The sequence below is a fragment of the Thamnophis elegans genome, chromosome 9 (assembly GCF_009769535.1).
Source record: "Thamnophis elegans isolate rThaEle1 chromosome 9, rThaEle1.pri, whole genome shotgun sequence".
In the NCBI taxonomy this organism is placed as follows: domain Eukaryota; kingdom Metazoa; phylum Chordata; class Lepidosauria; order Squamata; family Colubridae; genus Thamnophis; species Thamnophis elegans.
This window is the reverse complement of record NC_045549.1, coordinates 57,791,451-57,815,685: the sequence shown is the minus strand read 5'-3', so window position 1 is coordinate 57,815,685 and position 24,235 is coordinate 57,791,451. Positions and strand designations below refer to the sequence as shown.

The window sequence follows — 24,235 nt, the reverse complement described above, 5'->3', positions numbered from 1 at the left end:
TAACATAAGTAAACCTTTCACATCCAGGCTTTCTGTAATCATGTCACTGCTCAAAATACATAGAATCCGTGACCCGACAAATACGCACACAACAAAAGTGTGCCGACAAAACAGCGGTGAGAAAACCGTGACATCATAAATGTGCCCACAACAACACGCCGACAAAACCGCGCCCACAAAAGCGCGATTTAAGTTAAGGTAAGGGTTAGGTTCAGGTTTAGGTTTAGGATTAGGGTTAGGATTAGGTTTAGGGTTAGGATTAGGGTTAGGGTTATTAGGTTGTTATTACTTGTTTGTTGAAGGTGCGCTTTTGTTGGCGCACTTGTCGGCGCGCTTCTGCGCTCATTCGTCAGCGCGATTTCAAACTCGTGGTTTTCTCGCAGCGGTTTTGTCACCACGCTTTTGTCGAGCGCACATTTGTCAGTGAACCCATAGAATCAGAATGGGACACTGCACTGTGGCCAGCTCACTGCTACCAGTTTGTTGCAGCCAGCTTGCTAAGGCCAACTCACCTCTGCCAAGTTGCTGCAGGACAAATGTATATGATCAACTTGCCTTGGGGACAAGTCACTGAAGGTGGCCAAAAGGAGAGTCAGGTGGGTGAATGAACAGGTGGGCAAAGTGTAGAGCATAATGGAATGGGGAGTAGGGAGGCGGTGGTGGCCAGGGGCTTCCCATTTACACCCCTGCTGCTGCTGCACCAGGCTCTGAATGGAAGAAGTCAGCGGCAGCAGGGAGCTTCCAATTTTCACACCACCCACTTGTGCTGAGTTCCACGCCCAGCAGCGACTCTGTAACTGGCACATCAGCAGCATTGATGGTTCCATGCAGAGCATGGTGGCGGTGGCAGCAGCTCCGAGCCTGGCAAGTCAATGCCATTAGTGATGGCTCTGATCCCAAATCAGCAGTGACTCCATGTTCAGCATGGCAGCAGCAACAGTTCTAAACTTGACATGGCAGTAGCAGCAGGAGCAGCAATTTTGAGCACAGTGGCAGTGGCAGTGGCAGGGATGTGTGAAAATAGAAAGCCCCCAGCTACCACTGCCTCCCTGCCATTCGCCCCAACACTGCAGCCATTATTGTCCCCAGCTTCTTCTGCATGAAGCCTGCATGGCTGCACAAAGATCTCTCTGACAAATTGAAAGAGGAAAAAGAACAAGTACAAAAAATGGAAAGAGGGACACATAATTAAGACAGGATATCAGCAGATAGCCCAAATCTGCGAAGACAAAGTTTGGAAAGCAAATGCTCAGAATCAACACAGACTTGCAAGAAAGATCAAAGATGATAAAAAAAAGTTTCTTTCAACATATAAACAACAAGAAAAAAATCAAGGAAACAGCCAGTCCACTAAAGAGAGAAGACGGCAAAGAAGTAACAGGCAACAGAGAGAAAGCAGAGCTGCTTAACTCATTCTTTGCATCAGTCTTCACGCAAAAAGAAACTATAGTCCAACCTACCAGAAACATAACGGGAAATAACAGACTGGAAATAAAAGTTGAAATAAGCAACAACGAAAAACCAGTAAGAGAACACCTGTCTGATCTTGATGAATACAAATCACCAGGACCTGGCAGATTACATCCCAGAGTTCTAAGGGAGCTGGCAGGTGTCACCTCAGAACCATTGTACCACATCTTTCAAAAATCCTGGAACACCGGGGAACTACCAGACGACTGGAAAAGAGCTCATCTTCAAAAAAAGGGGGAAAACAGATCCAGGAAACTACAGACCAATCAACCTAACATCAATGCCCTGGAAGATATTGGAAAAGGCAATTAAAAAATAGATCTGCCAACACCTAGAAATGAGTAAAGTAATAACTAGCAGCCAGCACGGGTTTGTTAAAAACAGATCATGCCAAACCAATCTTATTTCATTCTTCAACATAGTGACTAAATTAGTAGACCAGCAAAATACTGAGCACATAATATCTTCAGCAAGTCATTTGACAAAGTAGACCACAACCTACTTTTTGGTAAGCTAGAAAAAAGTGGGATAGATAGCATCACCACCAGAGGGAAAATTGGCTGACAAACTGAAGTCAACGAGTAATCCTTAAATGGGTCTAAGTTTACATGGAGAACTTACCAAATTTGCAAATGACACTAAACTGGCAGAAATTGTTAACATCCTAGAAGATGTTAAGATGGATCTTGACAGACTTGAACACTGGGCCCTATCTAACAAAATGAAATTCAATGTAGAGGAAAATAAAGTCCTACACTTAGGTAAGAAAAACCAAAAGTACAGACATTAACTGGGTGAAACCAGGCTTAATAGCTGTGACTGTGAGAGGGATCTTGGTGTTTTAGTGGACAACCAGCTAAATAAGAGCCAGTAGTGAGCAGCAGCAGCCAAAAAAGCCAATGCAATCCTAAATTGCATTAACAGAGGGATATAATCAAGATCAAGTGAGATACTAATACCACTCTATAAAGCCCTAGTAAGACCACACCTAGAGTACTGCATTCAGTATTGGTCACCACACTATAAAAAAGATGTTGAGACTGTAGAAAAAATGCAGAGAAGAGCAACCAGGATGATTAGGGGACTGGAGACTTAAACATATGAAGAACGGTAACGGGAACTGGGCATGACTAGTCTAGTGAAGAGAATTTCCAAAGGAAATGTGTTCCAATATTTTAACATTTGGCTCCCACAGAGAGGAGGAGGTCAAGCTGTTTTGCAAAATACCTGAAGGCCAGATAAGGAATAATGGATGGAAACTGACCAAGGAAAGATTCAACTTAGAAATAAGGAGGAACTTTCTGACAGTGAGAACAATCAACCAGTGGAACAGCTTGCTTTTTGGAAGTTGTGGGGGCTTCATCACTTGAGACTTTCAAGAACAGATTGGACTGCAATTTTCAGAAATGGTGTAGGGTCTCCTGCTTGAGTGGTGGGTTGGACTAGATGACCTATAAGGTCCCTTCCAATTCTGTTAATCTGTTATCTGTTAAGCCTGATGACAGTGAATTGTATGAAAATGGGAAGCTTCCACCCATCCTTATGCACTCGGCCTACTCTCTCATTCATCCATCTGCCTAGCTCTCCTTTGGGCTTCCCATAGCAAGTTGTCCCCACAAGTTGGTTGTGTGGAATTGACTTGCATTGACTTGGTATTAATGAAAAATGGGTGAGAGGAATCAAGGAGAAATGAAACACAGTAAGAAACCACCCAGACTTAAAGAGATTATAAACTGATAATTTTTCTCTGTAACCAAAGACCTAGAGAAGCAAATAGAGTTATATAATTAAGAGCCAAAAATAAAGAAATCAGACAGGACAGAAATGAATGTAATTTCTAAATATAATATAGGTGAAAAAGAGCCTGTTTATTTCAACCAGCATTTAAAGTTTAAGATATGTTTTGTCTTCATTGTTATGAAATTATTTCTAAGTATTAATTGATAATTTCAGAATAAAACTTGTCAGATCACTGATTTTTTTAAAAGTTATTCTTTCAATTGGTATTTTTCCTTCTGTGAAACATTTTACTCCACTGTTGGAAATTTTTGTGAAAAATGGGCATAAAGTGAGATGGCCATGTGATTGAGTGTGTGTGAGTGACATCAAGTTGGCCATGCCCTCTTTCTGTTTCCTTATTCAGTTTGTCTTTGATTGTAAGCCGTGCTATCAAAACTTTTGCTAGTGGAATTTCTTTCTTTAAATCCATAGGTTCTTTAATTTTATCTTCTTCTATATTTTGACCTTTGAAATAGATTTCCTCTCCATTTAATTCCTCTGTCTGTATTCCATTCTTTCCATTTTCAGGAACAAACCAATTACCATAGGTATCAGCAGGTTTAGTCTCTTTATATTCATTTTCCGCTTCGTTTTTTTGAGTTTCAATCACCCTGTTTTGCATTTGATGAACATTTTCAATTTTTTCATCACATTTTCTTGTTATGTGCTCTAGGTATTCCAGTTTTTTCTCTACTATATTTGATAATTTCTGTAGTTCTGAATATATATTTTGCAAAGTCAAGACCTCTATTTTTCCTTGGGATTGTAGCATTCTGACAAACACAGCTACTCTAGCTTAAAAGATGAACAAAATTAAAGTATAGATTCATAAAGAACACTGCTCTCACTTCTCTCTAGTCGAAAACATACTTCAAAGGGACATCTGTGCACTCTTATCAGTCTGTAGCCAAACATTAAAGCCTTGTGGTGCCAAGTCAAAGCAATCCGTGAAAAAAAAAGTTCCGTTTTGAATACACAAAAGTCCGATCAACAATACCTCCCAGCCTCCGGAGTGGAGACACTATTAAAGAGTTTCTTTTTGTATCTTTTTTGTATATCAAATTAGAAAAAGAGGTCCAATCTTTAAATGAATTAGAAAAATACCCACAGCAATAAAAGAGGAAAACTTTAGTTTGTAAATTACAGAGTCACAAAGAGAAGGTAATAAAAGAAAACTTAATCCATCCATTTCAAAAGGTTTGCATAGATTCAATCCATGTAAATAACATTTAAAAAGTAAGATAACCACTGTCCAAAACCATTCCAAATTCCATTCCGCCGCTTGATTCTTCTATTCTTTAATTTAAATTGGTTTTTGAGTTTTTATAGGCGGTCTCTTTTTTTAAAACAATAAAAAATCCTCACCAGCTGGAAACACTTTCTCTTTCCATATCCTTCCATTTTGACCAACTTTGTCAGCCTTGGCTGGATTTTTTGTCACTGGCTTGAAGAACTTATCTTGCTTGCGATATCCCCGAGATCAGCAAGACGTATTCTTCCTGTTCACTGTCTCTTCAGGAAGGTTTAGGTCCATTTGGACCACCCAGTGGCAAAAGTGTTGGCTGTGGTCTCAGAGCATTGAGACCAGACCACACAACCATCTCGTCACGACATTGGCTCCTCCTCCATAGTCCAGAGTGTTTTATAGTCCAAAATATATGGTACTTATAATCTTCTGGAAGAGCAAAATCAAAGCTCTAATAAAGCTAGTCATCTGGTTTTTTCAACACCTGATGTAATTAAAGAGCCGAGATGGCGCAGTGGTTAAATGCAGCACTGCAGGCTACTTCAGCTGACTGCAGTTCTGCAGTTCGGCTGTTCAAATCTCACCGGCTCAGGGTTGACTCAGCCTTCCATCCTTCCGAGGTGGGTAAAATGAGGACCCGGATTGTTGTTGGGGGAAATATGCTAACTCTATAAACCGCTTAGAGAGGGCTGAAAGCCCTATGAAGCGGTATATAAGTCTAACTGCTATTGCTATTGCTATTATATCATTTAAATGTGAGTGTGAGTCTCCAAAGACTTGAAAACCCTCAACCACATATATTAAATCAGTGACAGATTCCTTGACTGACTTCTCATGTGAGCTGGAGTCTATTCTCAATCATATCTATTTTGGAACATAAATTCTAACATGGTCTTAATAGTGTTATATCTTCTGTAATACGAAAGAGTGTAAGTTTGTTATGAAAAATTTTGGACTGCCTGCTATCTTCTCTTCAAACATTCTTGAATCAAAGGTAGACCTAAGCACTTTTGTATTTTTTCCAGAGAAATGTCTTACTTTCCTTCAATGTAGTATGCAGAGTGATGCATGTTATTTATATCAGTTTTTAAAATCTTGGTTAGATTTAAAAAAAGAGGATTTCTATTTTTAAACTGATAGTGATTTGTTGTTGTTGTTGTTAGTATTAGTATTATTGTTATTGAAAATCTATTACTTTCTCCTTCCCCTGTTTCATTCTCCACACATAATGTACAGTACTTTCAAGCAGCAAATTACTCTTAATCATTTGAGATAGTGTGGCTATGTTAATAATCAATTTTTTCAGTATTTTTCATTTATGACATCTCTTTAATATGGTTGACCTAAGGCAACATGGTGAATTGTAACCAAATGATTTGTTGTCTTTTCTTGCCTCACATTACTTTGTAAAGGAAGTTACAAGTCCAGCTAATTGGATAAATCTGGAATGTTTTTTTTCATAGATGATGTATTTAGAAAACAGGTGATTGTGCCTTCAAGGACTAGGAAAGAACTGTCACACAATTGCCTGATTTTTTTCAAAAAAAATTAAATATATGTGCTATTAGTGAATTCCTAATGATGAAGAACGTGTTAAATGACAGTCTTTTTCTAAGCTTACGCCAGAGCCAGTTTGGTAACTTGGATCACCTTGCGTGGTTACTTTCTCAGCCCCAGAATGTAGGCTTGCCAATTCTGAATAGCTTGCAAAGAAAACCACTGGGAGTTCTACAGTGTAGTGATTTTATCCAGGAGTAAAAAACTGATTTGAACACACAAATGCAGCCACACTACATATATTAAATACAAAAATAGTTTGCAGAAACAGTTGAAATTTATTACCTGAAAAACCCTTAAAAAATCAATTATTCTTGTTTCATGAGTTTCTTCCAGCATGAAATTCCTTGTTTCTTCCATCATGAAATATTCTTACTATTTCAGAACATAATTTACTTTTGTGGAATTGCATTCTTATAATTTGGAGACTTCTCTTATTACACTATCCAATACATGCTACCTTGTGACATATTTTACACTGATATTTAATGAAGTATTTCACTATTAATCCCCTTTTCTTTCCAATTCAGTGTTAGTAATAATGCAATGCATTACCAGTTACCAACAATCCAGTTATTTCTGCAGCATTTGTATCAAAATAGATCCAGTATATTTACAGACCTCACTTTATTTCTCTCCTTTGAATTGAAGAAAGATAAAAGCAATCTTATTATGAGCCATTCTAGACTTCAGAGACCAAGCCTGGTATTGTTGCAGGTTCATTTTATAACCTGTTTCATCATGAACTGAAGGTATTCTGTCTGTTACTGCAACTTTTCTCAGTGTTTGCTAAGTAGGTGAGCGCAAATTTTTTTTTTCAGATGTATGATGTATAGAAGAATCAAAGAAACATGAAAACCACATAACATACTCCTTTATAGGCACACTTAAGGTTTTTGTGCATTAAAAGTTTGAAGAATCAAATAACTAATGCACAAAGTAGTTTTCTATTTTAAGAGCATACTTATTAACCCTTTTAACTATAGTGTGTTGTAAGCAGTCTTTCAAAATCAGATCTGAATATAAAAAGTGCTTTCCCTAGATATGGGGAAATTTAAGTTTAAAGTCTAACACGTTTAAGTATATTTATAGCTCAGGGTTGAAATGAAGGCTCTTTGGTACTCTCTTGGACAACCTTTGTCTGATTGGACAGCCATTTGTCTGAAATGGTATAAGATTTCCTGCTTGAGCAGAGGTTTGACTGGAAGACCTCCAAGGTCCTTTCCAATTCTGTTATCCTCTGAGCTTGGTTATTTTCTTCCAGATGTTTCATTACCCAAACTAGTAATATCATCAGTGCCAGACTGATGATGTTATCTAGTTTGGGTAATGAATTGCCTGCAAGAAAATAGCCAGGTTCCAAGAGCACCAAGGACCCTTCACTAATACATTTGAAGTTATATTTGACAAGATGCTTTTCTAAAAAAAAAATAGGAATAGGAATGTAACATGAGGGAAAAGAGAGAAAAGGGAAGCAGAGGCAGCAAGCTGATCTGACCTCCATCCCACTGAGGGTGTGTGTGAAAAGGAGGAGGTTTTGCTGAGAAAGAGGAGAAGAGCAAAGGAGAGAGAGAGGGTGAGAGAGTTAGGTGAGGCTTCAGTGGGGCAAGCTTTAGGAAAAGGTAGAGAAAGAGGCCTGAGGGAAAGGTAGAGAAAAAGACCTGAAGGAGAGGGAGAGAAAAAAGCCTCTTTTCTCTAGAAAGGGGAAAGGGAGAGGTCAAGTGAAAGAGACACAGGCAGGGGAATTAATGAAGGAGCAGAGACAGTGCAGGGGTGGGTTTCAACCGGTTCGCGGCGGTCCCCACGAACCGGTTGGTCGGCAAACCCGGAAGTAAGTAACTTCCGGGAACGGCGAAGGGCCCGCCCGCCCGCGCTCCTTACCCAGTTTTGACGAGTTCTGCGCTTCCACACATGCGCAGGACGCATACAGTGCCTGCGCGATCCTCCAGGAGCAGCTGGAGCATCGCACAGACGCTAGTATGCATGCGTGCACTGCACGCATGCACGAGGACGACGCCGGCCCCGTTCCAACCGAACTGGTTGGAACGGAGTGAGAAACCCACCCCTGAGACAGTGGAAAAAGCAGCAGAAGATGGAGAGAGAGGAAGAATGGCACGCCTGCTGAGAGGAGACTGACCACTTCCCCACCATATGACCTGCCTGCTAGGAGAAGAGTGTCCAGAGGGATCAGCTAAATGACAAGACAGCTGACCCAGGCAAGTGGAGACGCCTGAGCAAGGGAAAAGAGTGAACCGGCAGCTAAAACTATGGATCCTCCTTTCAATTCATTTATTTTCTCTCATGGTAATAAGGCTTAGTAACATGGCACCAATTGTAAGAAGTTAGCACCCACCCATCTTCTAGTAGAATCAAATATTTTGAGAAATATTTAAAAGGAAGAATATATTTTCCTGGATGAGAAATGGAGAAACGTGGTTTTTTAGAGGGAGAAAGCAGCCTCCACCTTCCTTAATAGCCAGCAGCAGATGTCAGCACTTAAGAGATAAAAGGATAGATAGCTCTGGTCACAGGCAAAAATTCCCTGCAGCAAGGTCTGAGCAAAGGCAGAATGGATGGAATTAGCCCTCACTCAAGATCTAAAACAGGAGGAAAGACATTAAGACACAATAGGACTTGCCAAACACCCTTTCAGTACACAAGCCTCTTCATTACATCATCTCAGAGAGTCCAAACCTCAACCAAATCCATGTGGTTCTGGTTCATCATTAAACCATCTCTCCAAGCAACCTCCATGTTTCCAGTGTCTTTCTCCCAGCTTGTGTAGCAGGTTAAAACCCACCTCTTACAAAAATGAAATATCCTGGGAAATATTGAAAAGGTAGAATATTATATTTTCCTGGATAAGAAATGGAGAAACATGTTTAGGCAGGAAACAGACTCTCTCTTAATAGCCCCCACCTTTGTCAATTGGCCATTAAAGGCCTGGGCCAGTCTATTCTGCATAACAAAGATATGCTGCCTAGTAAAGCAAGATATGTTGCATTGGCAGTCTCAGAAGTAGGAGTCCCCAGGGCTCATTGTGTGTAATTTTTAAAATACTAAATAGCCTGGATTGCACACTGGCTAAACTCAATTTAGTCTCACTAAAATAAGAGCTAAGGTAGGTTCAAAAACCACCCCTTGCTAATGGGTGGCTTGTAGTTATTTAAAAGGCAAAACCATAGCTGTGAAGAATTTTGGGACTTCTGCTTTCTTGTAAACTGTCTGGAAGCTCACAGAAAGCAATATCCAACATCTGAAATTAATTGGCATAAAAAATTGGATACTGTAAATTTCTTTCCAGAACTTTTGTCCTGGCTTCATGGTTGAAAGCTCTCCTTTTGGGAGCCACTGAAGAAATCCTTCTGCTGCCTCTCAATGCCTCCCCCTTTGTATCAGAAAAAAAAAGTCCCTGATCTGACTAATTTTAATCTTTTGTCAAGAACATGTGTGTCCCACTCACATGTTTTGAAAAAAAAGGAGGGATTGTTGAAAGTTAAAACCCACCCCTCTCCTAGAAAAATGAAATATCCTGGAAATATAGAAAAGGCAGAATATTATATTTCCCTGGATAAGAAATGGAGAAACATATTTTTAGACAGGAAACAGACTCACTCTTAATAGCCCTCACCTTTGTCAATGGGCCATTAAAGGCCTGGGCCAGTCTATTCTGCATAACAAAGATAGGATTTGCCTTCTACAGAAACTAACCACAAGGCACCTGGGAAAATTACATCAGCCAGCAAGGCAATCAAACTTGGACTCAAAGCACAGCCTACAGAGTTGCCCCTGCATAACCCCATGGGTATCTGACAACCAATCAGAATACAAGATCAAAGGCCGGAGAGGGCATAAAATCAGGGACTTTCAGCATCTCGGCCCTTCTTCACCCAACATCTTGAAGCATGTAATCACCTTTGTCTCCAGGACCTCAAACCATGTGGTCCTGTGCACCATTAAAACTATCTTTCCAAGCAGCGTCCATGTTTCCAGTGTCTTTTTCCCCACTTGGAACTGAACCCAGAAAAACATTTCTTCCAACACAGGTTTGAAGTTTATTTAGATATCTGTGGCATGTACTAAGTTTATTGTGATCCTGACAAGCTTGGGGGGAGAGAGAGACTTGAATCTGGGTCCTCTATATATTTTGTTAATTTGTCTCTTTAGCTTGGCATTTTGTAGCTCAAGTATGCCCACCCACTTTCTGGAGAACTTAAATGACCTCTCTGCTAAAGGATTTCACTTTATGAGCAAGAGTTGGCTTTGATAGTTATCATTGCATTTTAACTATTTTAATTCCTCAAATGCTCTGGTGCCCGCCTGATTTGTAACTCTGGGTTGCAGGTATTGCTGATGAAAAGGAAGATATTCAGACAGAATAGTTTAGGTTTCCATGACGACTGTGATTGTCACTGATCTTCAGTGTGTATTCCCCCATTTCTAATCTAATGATTGGTATTTAGGACAGCTTTTTGCAAGCAAAGAAGCTTTTTGTATTTTTGTACAGGTAATCCTTGACAACTGTTCCATTAATAACCATTCAATTTTACATTGGCACTGAAAAAAGTGACTTATGGCCATTTTTCATACTTATGACCATTGCAGAATCCCCACAGTCGCAAGAGGCTGGGTGAGGTGAAGCGCCCCTCAATGTGAGTGATGTCGAGTTGGCCACACCCACCCAGTCACATGACCACCCAGCCACACCCACCCAGCTGGTCATTAGGACAGAGGACTGGTTGTTAACTTATTTGAATCCCACTACTGGAAATGTGGGACATTGGTTCAGCTTTTTTTGAGTGCAAACCAGAACAGGACTTAAGAATGGAAGCTGTTAAAGCCAGTTTGATTTCAGAAGAAAACAAATGCCATTTTAGAAGAAGCCACAAGAAAAAATTCCTTAGGTGGAGACCCAAGGAGCAGAGAGAGAAAAGCAACGGACAGGATGTCTGCAAAGGCCAAATAAGAGAAGAGATTGAATTATAGCTCAGCAAAGATTTTCCAACACGACACAACAGCAACAGCAAAGGCAATGTTTCATCTGTGGTGATAGGACTCATTTGAAGAAAGACTGTTTGCAAAGAAATGATACAACAGATGGACAGGCTGCTGTTGTAAAAATTACCTATTTTAATAGAGAGACAAATGGTTAATAGACAGAGGGGCTAGTCAAACAATTGTTAATAATTCTAAATTGTTATTCAGAATGGATCCAGCTGGAGGAGATTCAGTAGCCTTGGCAAATGGCCAGAAAGCTAAAGTCATTGGAAAAAGCAGTGTGGTGATTCCATGTCTGAAGGAAAAGTTTAGTAACATATTGTGTGTGCCTGAAATGGAGCATAATGTACTGACTGTCTCTAGTCTAGACCAGCAAGGATTTGAGGCCACATTTGTAAATGGGAAGTGTCTCATAAAGAGAAATGGGAATGTAAGTACACAGGGCATAAAGCAGGATAATCTTTATGTGTTGCATGGACAAAAGGTTCAATATGCCCAAACAACATGATTCATGTGTTCATCTCTTGCACAGAAAGCTTGGCCATGCCAGCTTCAGAGTTTTGCAAAAGTTGCAACAGTTTGGAGAAGGGTTAAACTTAAAAGGGTGTAAGGCATACTTGGATTGTGCAGTATTTAAGTCATCAAAGTCCAAGGCATTCCCAGTAAGCAAAAGTAGCACAAGGCAGACAACAAGAGTTCTAGAGCTGGTACCTGCAGATTTGGTGGGGCCAATGCAAGCCAGTTTGAGAGGAGCAAAGTATGTGCTGGTCATTGTAGATGAGTACAGCAGATTTGGTTTCTGCTATTTACTAAAGAGTAAAACAGAAGTGCTTCAGAAATTTAAGCAATGGATAAGCTTCATAGAAAGAAGGTATAAACAACAGGTATGTCAGCTGCAAACTGACAGAGGTTAAGAATTCATGTCAGCAAGGTCAACAGTGGTTGGGACAGTCAGGAACAAAACACAGATGCACAAATCCATACACAAGAGCTGAGAACAGTGTAGCTGAGAGGTGGAATTGTGTCTTACAAACAATGAAGGACTCACTGCTGGAGGAGGTCATATTGTAGTGAAGCCATGTTGACTGTTAATTATTTAATCAATAGGCTATGGAGTTCCTCTACTATTAATATTCCATATGCTGTGCTATATGGGAGAAAGCCATCTCTGGCAAATCGAAGGGTTTTTGGAAGCAATGCATGGATGCATATTCCAAAAGCAATTAGGAGAAAAGGTCGACCAAAGGCTAGAAAGCTCAGGTTTACAGGCTATGAGCCTGGCTCAAAGAGCTATCACTTTAGCAATGGAAGCAAAAGAATAATCATTTCCAGATCTGTTAGCTTTGCAGAGCAAAGTTGGAACAGAATTGGTGCAATTTTTTGGAATGATCCACTTAATGATGACGGCACACTTAGTGATGGTAATTCACTTAGTGATGGTGTCAGCATTCAGGGGGGAGACACTTACAAAAGAACAAGAAAAGGAGTCAGGAGAAAATGATGACTCAGATATGAAGCAAGAGAGGGTTGAGACACAAGAGCCGTCAATGCCAGATAGATCAGAGCAATGGAACAAGGTGATTCCACCTGAAGATATTCTGCTAGGAAGGTTAGGATGTATAATGTGTGGTATGAGCCAAGAAACTATCAGGAAGTATTGACACTACCCAAAATTGAACAAGTAAAGTGGATAGAAGCCATGGACAAAGAAATGCAATCCATAGGTGAACATAACATGTTCACATCTATGGTTTTCCCACACAGTTGCAAAGCCGTAGGATGTAAATTGGTATATAAAAAAGAAAGTACTGCCCAACAATGAGGTACAATATAAAGCAAAATTATTGGCACTAGATTTTTCACAAAGGAAAAACAGGCACTATGATGAGGTTTTCGCGCCAACTGTAAAAAGTGAAAACACAATTTTGGCACTGGCAGCAGTACGTGGCATAAAATTTGGCATTTTGATATAACCATAGCATTCCTAAATGCAGAATTAGAGGAATAAATTTACATGGTTCAAGCACCAGGATATGAAAGTAAAAAACCTAACACTGTACATCAGTGGTAGTCAACCTGGTCCCTACTGCCCATTAGTGGGCATTCCAGCTTTCATGGTGGGTGGTAGGGGTTTTGTCCGATACTGAAGCACTTTCCTTTTTTAAAATTTGATTGACTTTTTAAAAAAATGTCTTCGCATTATTTAAAAACATCTTCATTAGGTTTTTATAAAATCACCGTTACTATGGAACCGGTGGGCGGTTAGAAAATTTTACTACTAACAGAGATACAAAAGTGGGTGGTAGGTATAAAAAAGTTGATTACCCCTGCTGTACAAAAATTGAACAAGGCCATTTATGGGCTGAAGCAGTCAGACAGAATATCTGTTTAGATACTGCATTGAAGGGTTTTGGTTCAAGAGTTGCAAGGCTGATGGTTGCATATATATACTAGAAAGATACAAGGTGGGGATTGTCAATTATTAGCATTTGTACATGATCTCTGTTTCATTGCAAAAGATCTGTCACAGAAAAAGAAATTTGCTAATCAAGTAGAGAAAAAATTGAATTAAAAGATTTGGGTAAAATGCAAAATTATCTCGGTGTAGAGATACAAAAAACTGAGAAAGGTGATTATGTTCTCAGTCAAAGAAGGAAAATTGAACAGCTGTTGGAGAGATACAACATGAAGGATTGTAATTCTGTTCCAACACCTACGAGCACAGATTTTCACAACACTTTGGCTGACGACAAAAGTGAAGCCTGTGATCAAGAGATATATCAGTCTGCAATAGGGAACTTGTTACATCTGTCACAGTGGTCCAGACCAGACATAGCTAGTGCAGTAAGCATCTTGAGTCACTTTACTGCTGCACCGATGCAATTGCATTGGATGAGTGTAAAAAGGATTTTCGAGTATTTGCAGGGAACTGTGCGCTTGGGTCTTCAAATACAGTCTCTGAAGAATGGAAATTAAAATGTAATGTTGACAGTTATAATGCCAATGATGTAAAAACCAGAAAGTCCAATTCTGGGATTGAGGTATTGTTTGGAGAGACCTTAATTGGTTGTAAGTCCATAAAACAAACAACTGTAGCCATTTTTAAGGCAGAGGCAGAATTTATTGTTCTGTCTGAGCTTTGCTCAGAGGTAACTTGGTACGTACAGCTGTTGAAGGATTTAAACGTAAAAGTAACTGAAGCTGTAACAGTGTTTGAGGATAATGCTTTCATTAAAATGGCAACAGGTGCCAGAGTAAATAGAAGCAAGCATGTGGATATTAAATACTGTAATGTAAGAGAAGCCATCAAATGTAAATGCTTCACTGTTCTTCAGAGGAAAATGTGGCAGATATAATGACCAAGCCATTGGGTGGAGTGCACCATGGGAAGAATATTAAATTATTTGGTTTTATGTCTACTCCAATCATGAAGGGAGGAGTGTCAATATATAAGGGTTCATGAATTGGAATAGACATGGTAACAGTCAGACAATGGGGACCCAGACGGCTCGAAGGCTGGGCATGGCTTAGGTTAACTCTGTGTGTGTGTGTGTGTGTGTTTGTGTGTGTGTGTATCAGTGATGACTAACTTTTTTGTTGTTGGGTGCCAGAAATGTGAGGGTGAACATGATAGTGCATTTGTGTGCCAGCACCCATACTGCAAAGTGTACCCCACATGTGCATGCATGCACAATCCCCCATGCTCCTCCCCATGCGCCGCACTGCTCGCCTCCAAGCTGAACTTGGGATTTCCCTGGGGGGGGGGGGCAGGAGAACCTGCTTTCACCCACCCCAGGCTCCAGGAAAGCCTCCTGAGCCTGGGGAGGGAGAAAAATGGTCCCAATGGGCCTACCTGAAGTTTGGAAATGATCCATTTCCGGCTTCCGGAGGGCCTCCAGGGGCCAGGGGAGTTCTGAGGAGGTTGAAAATGGCCTCCCTCGGCCTTCCAGAAGGCCGAAAATCAGCTGACTGGTGCACGCATACGCACCGGAGCTGACAGCTCACATGCCGGCAGATATGACTTCACATGCCACCTGTGGCACGCGTGTCATAGGTTCATCATCACAGTTCTATAGCTTCTGTGAATATTGATTCTGTACTTCTGGATTCTGAGTTCTGGTTTTGGCTTCTGCTGTATGGTATTGTATATAAAGAAGTTTCTTATATAAATGAAACCTGCTGAATTATTTACATGTGTGCTGGTTGGGTTGCTGCAAACTCTTAACAAGTTCATTTCTTCTTTTTCTACCCTACAGGAGTAACAACAGTGCTAACAATGACAACGCTAAGCATCAGTGCTCGTAATTCCCTGCCCAAAGTAGCTTATGCCACAGCTATGGATTGGTTTATTGCAGTTTGTTATGCATTTGTGTTCTCTGCCTTGATAGAATTTGCCACTGTAAATTACTTCACAAAAAGAGGATGGGCATGGGATGGAAAAAGTATAGTCAATGATAAGGTGAGTGATCAAAAATATGTTTAAGGTTTCTTCCAATTTGAAAAAAAAAAACATTTTAGCAGCATCTCTGTTGATAGTTTTCCATTACTGAAAAATAATTAAAGTCTTAAGCCAATATAAAGACAGGGTATGATAAACAAGAATGATTATGAAAAGAAGTAGAGAATTTGGGTCTGCATTTCAGCAGAAATTAAACAGTTCATACAGAATCTTTATCTGTTTCATCTTAAAGAAACAAATATTATCCCAAAACCTTCAACCACATTTCATTATCTTTAACAATTTTTATAAGGAAACTAGTGAAACAAAAGGTATTTTGCTAAAATAATTTTAACTATGGTATATTGAGCATAATAAAGGAAGAGCTGTCATAGATTTATATAATCTTTTTATGTAATTGTACAGATTCTCATTTGACTAAAGCAAATTGTTTATTTTAAAAATGGTTTTCATTTTCAGAAATGTTTGGTTTCAGTAGAGGAATTATGTGTTTAAAATACATAAATATCATCCCTTAAAAGGCATTTAACAGCAATTATTATACTTTATTCATTGAACATGAAACTCAATCAATTCTGTTTATTATTATTATTATGTGGTTAATCTTTGGTGAGATTCACAGCCTTTGGGGCTGGTTGGTAGCTCAACAGCTCAAATCCTAACCAAGGAACTAGGAACTGTTAAGGTAATGTTGGAGGAGACAAGTTGTTCCAAGTAGGGTGTTTTCTTGTAGAGTCAGAATGTTCAAGTCAGGTAAATTTAGAATTTTCAAATAGTGAGGTAGCCCTTTAGGTATTGCTCCAAGGGCTCCAATTGCAATCGGGACAACACACGATTTCTTTTTCCACAGTCGCTCAACCTCAATTTGCAAGTCCCGGTATTTTATGATTTTTTCTTGCTGTTTATCTTCAATTAGCGCATCACCAGGTATTGCAATGTCAATGAACCATACTTTTTTCTTTTCAATTATTGTTATGTCAGGTGTGTTGTAGGCCAAGTGCTTGTCAGTCTGGATTCTGAAGTCCCACAAGATCTTGACTTTCTCATTCTCTAAAACCTTCTCAACCTGATGGTCCCAGTGGTTTTTGCTGTCCTCAAATCCAAACTTTTGGCACAATTTCCAGTGAATAATTTTAGCAACACGGTCATGGTGTTGTAGTCAGTTTGTGAAATTTTGCTGCACCCGCTGATCAAGTAGTCGACTATCTCATCTTTCTCATTACAGAGGTGACATTGGCTGTTGGTGGTAACATGTTGAATTTTTGCCTTCATGCAGTTTGTGGCTAAGGCTTGTTCTTGAGCTGCCAAAATAAAGCCTTCTGTTTCTTTTTTCAGTACTCCTGATCTTAACCAGTTCCAAGTTAGTTTTTGGTCAGCTTTGCCTTCAATACTTTTCAAGTATTGGCCATGCATAGCTGTGCTTTTCCAATTTTCAGCTCACTTCTCAATTACTTCTTTCTTATATTCAGCTTTTAACTTAGTTGTCTTCAAAAGGCCTCCTTTATTTACTTCCTTAATCATTGGTTCTTCACTTTTCTGGATGTAATCATTCAAGCTGTGTTTTTCTTCTTCCACAGTCTGCTTTACATGTAGGAGTCCTCGACCACCCTCTGCTCTTGGTAGATACAATCGGTCAACATCACTTTTAGGGTGCAAAGCATGATTCATTGTCATAATCTTCCTTGTTTTTCTGTCCAAATTGTCCAGCTCCATCTGGGTCCAGTCAATTATTCCTGCAGAGTTACAGGTATAGCCCAGGTATTTATGGCTTTCATGATGTTTCCTCTGTTCAGTTTGGACTTTAATATCTTGCAAATTTGTCGAATGAACTTGGCTGAAGTGAATTCCTTGACTTTATTATGCATTAAGTCAGAGGCCTCTAAAATCCCCAAGTACTTGTAGCCTTCTTCTGGTTTTACTGCCTTTATCATTTCTTCATTCTCAAGTTGTATTCCATCATCTTCTAGGACCTGGATCTTGCCTGCCTTGGTTGCCATTGTATTATTATTATTATTATTATTATTATTATTATTATTATTATTATTTTGGTAGATACCGAGGATGCTGGCAGCAATCTGTATCAACCATTAGCACCAATCAATTGTATTTATTAGACATCTTTAAATGTTCAGTTGACTGAGTTTCATGTTTAATGAATAAAAGAAATAATAATAATAATAATAATAATAATAATAACAACAACAACAACAAATAATGACAAACACAGTCCGAGTATTCAGCACCGATATTTCAGTGCAGTTTGGCATGGAAAAATGTGCCACTGTATCTATAAAAAGGGGCAAAATCACTGCATGTGAGGGAATTGAAATGCCCAATGGTCAATTAATTAAATGCAAAGAAAATGAAGCCTACAAATACTTAGGCATTCTGCAGTTGGATAACATCAAGCATGGAGAAGTAAAAACTATTGTCAGGCGAGAGTATACCAACAGAGTTAGGAAAATTTTGAAATCTAAATTGAATGGTGGAAATACAATCAAGGCCATAAATACCTGGGCAATACCAGTTATAAGATACACAGCTGGTATAGTTAACTGGACACAAGCTGATTTGGACCTTTTGGACCGAAAAACCAGGAAACTAATGACAGTGCACTACAGTTGACATCCACGTGGTGATACTGATAGACTATACCTGCCCCGAAAATCAGGTGGCAGAGGATTATTACAAGTGAAGCAAACAGTTGAAGAAGAAAAACATGCACTGGCTGATTATTTAAAAGAAAGTCAAGAACATCTATTAATCGAAGTAAAGAAAAAAAATCTACTGAAGGCCCAACAGACGAAACAAGAATACAGAAAAGATGTGATAAAATCAAGAATGGAGAGTTGGCAGAATAAAGCACTGCATGGCCAATTTCTGAAAAAATAAAAGATAAAGTGGACAGTGAACAAACTTGGTTATGGTTAACAACAGGTACATTAAAGAAAGAAACAGAGTCACTAATCCTGGCTGCGCAAGAACAAGCTATCTGCACAAATGCCATTAAGGCCAAAATCGAAAAATCCTCTGATGATGCCAAATGCAGACTTTGCAAAGAAGCTGATGAAACTGTTGATCACATACTCAGCTGCTGTAAAAAAATCGCACAGACTGATTATAAATTGCAGCACAATTCAGTAGCGCAAATGATCCATTGGAATTTGTGCAAAAATTTTAATATTAAAACAGCAACAAACTGGTGGGAATATCGGCCTGAAAAAGTCACCGAAAATCAGATGGTCAAGATCTTGTGGGATTTCCGTATACAAACGGACAAAATACTGGCGCATAATACACCAGACATCACACTGGTTGAGAAAAACAAGGTTACAATCATAGATATTGCAATACCAGGTGATAGCACGGTCGCCGAGAAGGAACATGAAAAAATCGCAAAATACCAGGACTTAAAAATTGAAATTCAACGACTATGGCACAAACCAGCAGTGGTAATTCCAGTGGTAATTGGCACACTGGGTGCTATTCCAAAAGCACTGGAATTACATTTAAAACAGTTAAAAATTGACAAAATCACCATCAGTCAAATGCAAAAAGCCGCACTGCTTGGATCTGCATGCATATTACGAAAATACGTTACGACGTCCTAGGCCCCTGGGTGGGGCCCGACTAGTAACCAATGCCAAATCCGGCGAAACAACTGGCCGCTGTGATACAATTGAATAATAATAATAATAATAATTATTATTATTATTATTATTATTATTATTATTATTATTATTATTATTATTATTAATAATAATAATAATAATAATAATAGTCAACCCAAACTGCCGACTTTACAATAACAAAGTCGAAACTGTTTCACATTTAATATGTGAATGCAGCAAAATCGCACAAACTGATTATAAAGTTAGACATGACCGAGTTGCTAAATTAATCCACTGGTCATTATGTAAAAAATATGATTTACCTGTATCCAGAAAGTCATGGGAACATAAAGTGGAAAAAGTTATTGAAAATGAGAAGGTGAAGATCTTGTGGGACTTTCAAATACAAACGGATGCCAGATATCACGGTTGTAGAGGCCGAAGTGTACAGTTTATTGATATCGCTGTTTCTGGAGATTCCCAAGTCGAAGAAAAAGAACTATAAAAAATAAGGAAATATCGCGACCTGGCCATCGAAACTACACGGCTATGGATGAAGCATGTAACAGTGATACCCATTGTCATCAGGGCACTTGGCACCATGTCCAAGAACTTTACAAAATACATCAACAAATTTCAGCTTCCTGCAATAACTCCAGCGGAACTGGAAAAAACTGTGCTACTCGGAACATCTTATATTTTAAGAAGGTTGTTGGTTGATACCTAGGACACTGGCAGCAAACCGTATCAACCATTAGCACCAGTCACTGGTATTTGTAATGCATTTTTGAATGTTCAGTTGGCTGAGTTTCATGTTTAATGAATAAAGTATATACCATGTTTTCCCCAAAATATGACAGGGTCCTATTTTCTTTTGCCCCATGAAATGTGGCCTTGGGCTTATTATCAGGGAGGGCTTTTTGTTTTGGGGTTGCTGTGTGGCTGATCCCTTGTGAGCGTACTCCCAAAGATCCGGGCATAGCCTCAGGGTTGAAGCAGCCATGAGGTAACCATCTCACGAGCAGCCGCCCGGCAAATTCCCTCTCCAGCCGGGCAGAGCACCATTCACTGACCTAGGTGGTATCACTAAGACACCAAGCCACATGACACTCTGCCCACCCCCCAGCTCCCGTGGCTGGGCACATTCAGGATACCCCCTAGGTCAGTGCATGGAGCTCTGCCCGGCTAGAGACGGGGGTTGCGTGAGCGCCTGTTCCGCCCCAGCCTCACCAAGCCCTTGTGCAACTCTACCAGGGTGCCGCCATCGCTGCCACACTCTGAGCATAACTTCCAAACTCCAAAACTCCACTGCCAAGTCTTCCAGCATTGGCCGCTTTAGGAGTGCTCTGTGTGGTGGGCCGGCTGCCGGACAGAGTCTTCTGGACAGAGAGTCTTCCGAACAGAGAGTGGGGGTGGAACAGGCACTCGCACAACCCCCCTCTCCAGCCAGGCAGAGCTCCATGCACGGACCTAGGGGTTATCCCGAATGTGCCAAGTGGCGGGAACTGGGGGGTGGCCAGAGTGCCACGTGGCTTGGTGCCTTAGTGATACCCCCTAGATCAGTGAATGTGCTCTGCCTGGCTGAAGAGGGGATTTGTCGGGCAGCTGCTCATGAGCATGGTCATCTCATGGCTGCTTCGCCCCTGAGGCAGTGCCCGGCTCTTCAGGAGCCCACTCACAAGAGAGCAGCCGCCCGGCAACTTCCCCCTCTGGCCAGGTAGAACGCCATTCCCCAACCTAGCAGTATCCCAAAGGCGGCAAGCAACGTGAGCGCCTTTCTGCCAGCTCCTGCGGCTTGGAGCCTTTGGGATACCACTAGATCGGTGAGCGGTTCTCTGCCTGGTCGGAGGGGAGGTTGTCCAGGGGGGTTATATTTGGGGGTGGGCTTATATTTTTGCCCACACGAAAAATGTGGCAAAGTGTTTCGGGACAGGTCATATTTTCGAGGAAACACGGTAGTAATAATAATAATCTAGGTTTAATAAATCAACCTTTTTATTTATCAAGAAGGGTTTTTAATCAAACAAAAAATAGAATGGCTGGTTCTATTGATCCAGCTGAACCAAAACATGTTTTTGATGTTTTCAGTTGGAAGTAGAATGAAAAATGCTTATTCGGTTCAGGGATATGAACCAAAATGTTGTTGTTCTGGAAGAAGAGGTTACAATGATGGATATGAATGGGAAAAAATCAAGGATAAATGTCAGGGTCCCAAGTAATAGATTCATAGCATGCAAAACTCTGAGGCAGGTAGGTTCCTCAAAGAATAGCTTTATTGGAAATATCACATTGGTGCATATGATGAAAGCCGACTCTGAAGGGTCCCTCGATTTTCACCTAATTAAAAGTGAACGTTTTTTCCTCAATCCCAAACAATCAGTCACATGGCCCAATCAAGGCAGCGTCTGCTGGACATCACTCCTCCTTCTTCCAGCCAGGTGTAAGAACGTCCTTGGATCTCAAGAGAAAGTATTTTATTTTGACTACACAACCCTAGCTATCTCTAATCTCCCCTCCCTATCCCTCAGCTCCAGTGTGGCAGCACTGAAGCTCCAAGGTGGCTTCAGCCAGGCCAGCCACAGCGTTGACAATAAAGACTTTGGCATGTTATTCTAGATAGATAGCCACAACCACCCCTAGTTTAGTGAAGGGGAAAACCCATGATGATACATCATGTGATGACATGATGCCGTAAGTTTGACACCCCTGTCCTAGAGCAAGTGAGTCAGTGACAAAGGAATATTGGAATAGTGTTGATACATAGACCGTACAGAGGAGAAAATAAGAGTGGTGTGATGTCCACCAGCCTTGCTCTGCTCACCCAATAAAATACCTCTGGAAACCCTCTTGCTTTAACCAAAACCTTGAACAAACCAAAACATCTGGGTTTTGTTTCTCCAGATTTATGGCTGACTCAAAACAAAGTAAAAATAAATTAGATTAATAAGCTCCCTAAAAGGGCATTTTCAATTATTTGACACCTGCAGTTCTTAAAAAGAATTTTCCTCTTTTAAAAAGTCCTTTTTTAGTGCTAAAATGCTGTTTTGAAAAAATGTTTCTTTGTTTCTACAAATTCCATTGAGTGCACAAGGAACTCGAGGAAATGACATTTTATTTATCAGTTACATAGCAATAAGAAGACACAAGCATTCTTAACATGCTAGTAAAACCATAGTTGAGGTGGAGTTCAAGTGAATATACTTCAAATTGCAATTCAAGTTAAAGTACGGGATAATTGTGAGGGAAAGCATGAAAGAAGGGGAAAATTGAACCTCTGTGTTTGGATTTTATATCATTTATCTGCTAATTTATAGATATCAGAGCATTGATGTCCTTTTTGGGGTGGGAAATTCCATGTCACTAACCCGTGGCTTATAAACTAAAAAATCAAAAGTAGAAGGGAAAAGGAAGTACCCAAGGAAGTCAGGAAGTACCCTGACTTTTCATGAATTTGTTACATTATCACATGTCTGTTTTAGAATTATTCAGATAGTTCAATTCCAGTTTAGTTGATGGTCCATCCATTCTTCTTCACAAATAATTTGTTTCAAGGTCTTTCAATAGAAGGGCTCCAGAAAGTAATAAGCAAAAAGAACAGATAACATTTATTCTGCCGTTCCTCCAAAAGAGCTTTGACCAGCCTTGGAAAACTAAACAGGTTTGGACCTAGTTAGTAAATGAGAGACTACCAGAAAATTCTATGCTGGGAAATTAAAAAAATATCCTGGAACAAAGCAATTCCAACTGCTTCCATATTGTGCTGTTCTTAATAGTGAAGAACACAGTATAAGAAAGAAGTATATTTCTCATCATTGCAGTTACTGGTTACCTTGACCATAATGTGCATTTCAGATCTTCTAACTTACTCCTTTTCTTGAAGTATAAATAATATATCTATGCAGATTGAATAATAACAGTCTGTGATACTTTCTCCATCTCTAGATACTGCAAAATAATTTGTTTTATAAAATAATAAATACAAATATTCTGCCCACTTGCATAAGAGTTGGTTCACATTGAAGCATAGGTACAGGAGCTTCCAATTTGGTCAGCATGAAAACAGCATTACTCCATCACAGTGAAGAAAATGAATCATGTTACCATTGAAGATTCACACATAGGTACACATGGCCTTAACCAAAAGTTGGAGAAGCTTTCTACAATGGCAGTACAATAGTCAACAAGGTTAATCCGAGGCACATTATTGTGAATTGAATGAAGTAGATAGTACTATTGGTGCAGAAACTTTTGAAGATATGTATTATTAATATTATGTTTTAACAGAAAAAAGAAAAGGCCTCGGTCATTAAGAAAAACAATGCCTACGCAGTGGCTGTTGCCAATTATGGACCAAATATCACCAAGGATTCTGTTCTCCCCACCATCTCCAAGAGTGCTACCACTACTTCAGAACCCCACAAAGTCAAACCAGAAACCAAACCACAAGAAGCAAAGAAAACCTTTAACAGTGTTAGCAAAATTGACAGAATGTCCAGAATAGTATTTCCAGTTTTATTTGGCACATTCAACTTGGTGTATTGGGCCACATATCTAAACAGGGAACCTGTCTTGCATGGGTTTGCACCCTCACACTAAAACCTTAACTTTATGCTGAGGGTATGTAACATCATTATGATCAAGTTGTTTTCCTATGTACAGTATGACTAATAACTGCTAATCAGCGAACTAACATGTACAGGATGTATATAGATGTCATGTTTGTTTATCTCCAAAGGAGGTGCACAGAGTTTAGTCATGGGATCTGTAAGCAGATGGCACCCATGGCAAATATATTCTGCTCTCCTATCTATGTGAGTTCTCCTAAATTTGGATTTAACTATGCTGAATTATATCCATACAAACCATATATGGTCCTACATAACTATTTAGTAATGCTATTTTTTTAATTTAAAGTGTAAGATATTTTTCTATGAGACAACTGGTTCTACTTAATGCAAAGAAGCTATCATTTAAAAAGAGAAGGATTTTTTTAAAAAAAGAGTAATCTTAATTTCTTACAGTATCAGTGCCCGTGTAAATATTATAGATATGTGGTGAGCATAAGTACTCTCTTGTTAGCAATCATTAAGAATGCAAGTTATGCATAAAAGATTC

At 39.7% G+C, this 24,235-nt stretch overlaps 1 protein-coding gene across 1 annotated transcript in view; it reads left to right on the top strand.

The window, feature by feature from the left end:
* LOC116512949 (gamma-aminobutyric acid receptor subunit alpha-2) overlaps positions 1–23,716 on the top strand; it is a 145,754-nt gene extending 122,038 nt beyond the window's left edge. The window contains exons 9-10 of the mRNA XM_032223650.1: positions 15,307–15,509; positions 23,405–23,716. Coding sequence (XP_032079541.1) covers positions 15,307–15,509; positions 23,405–23,716 — 515 coding nt within the window. The remainder of the gene's footprint in view (positions 1–15,306; positions 15,510–23,404) is intronic.
* Positions 23,717–24,235: the final 519 nt, after the last annotated feature.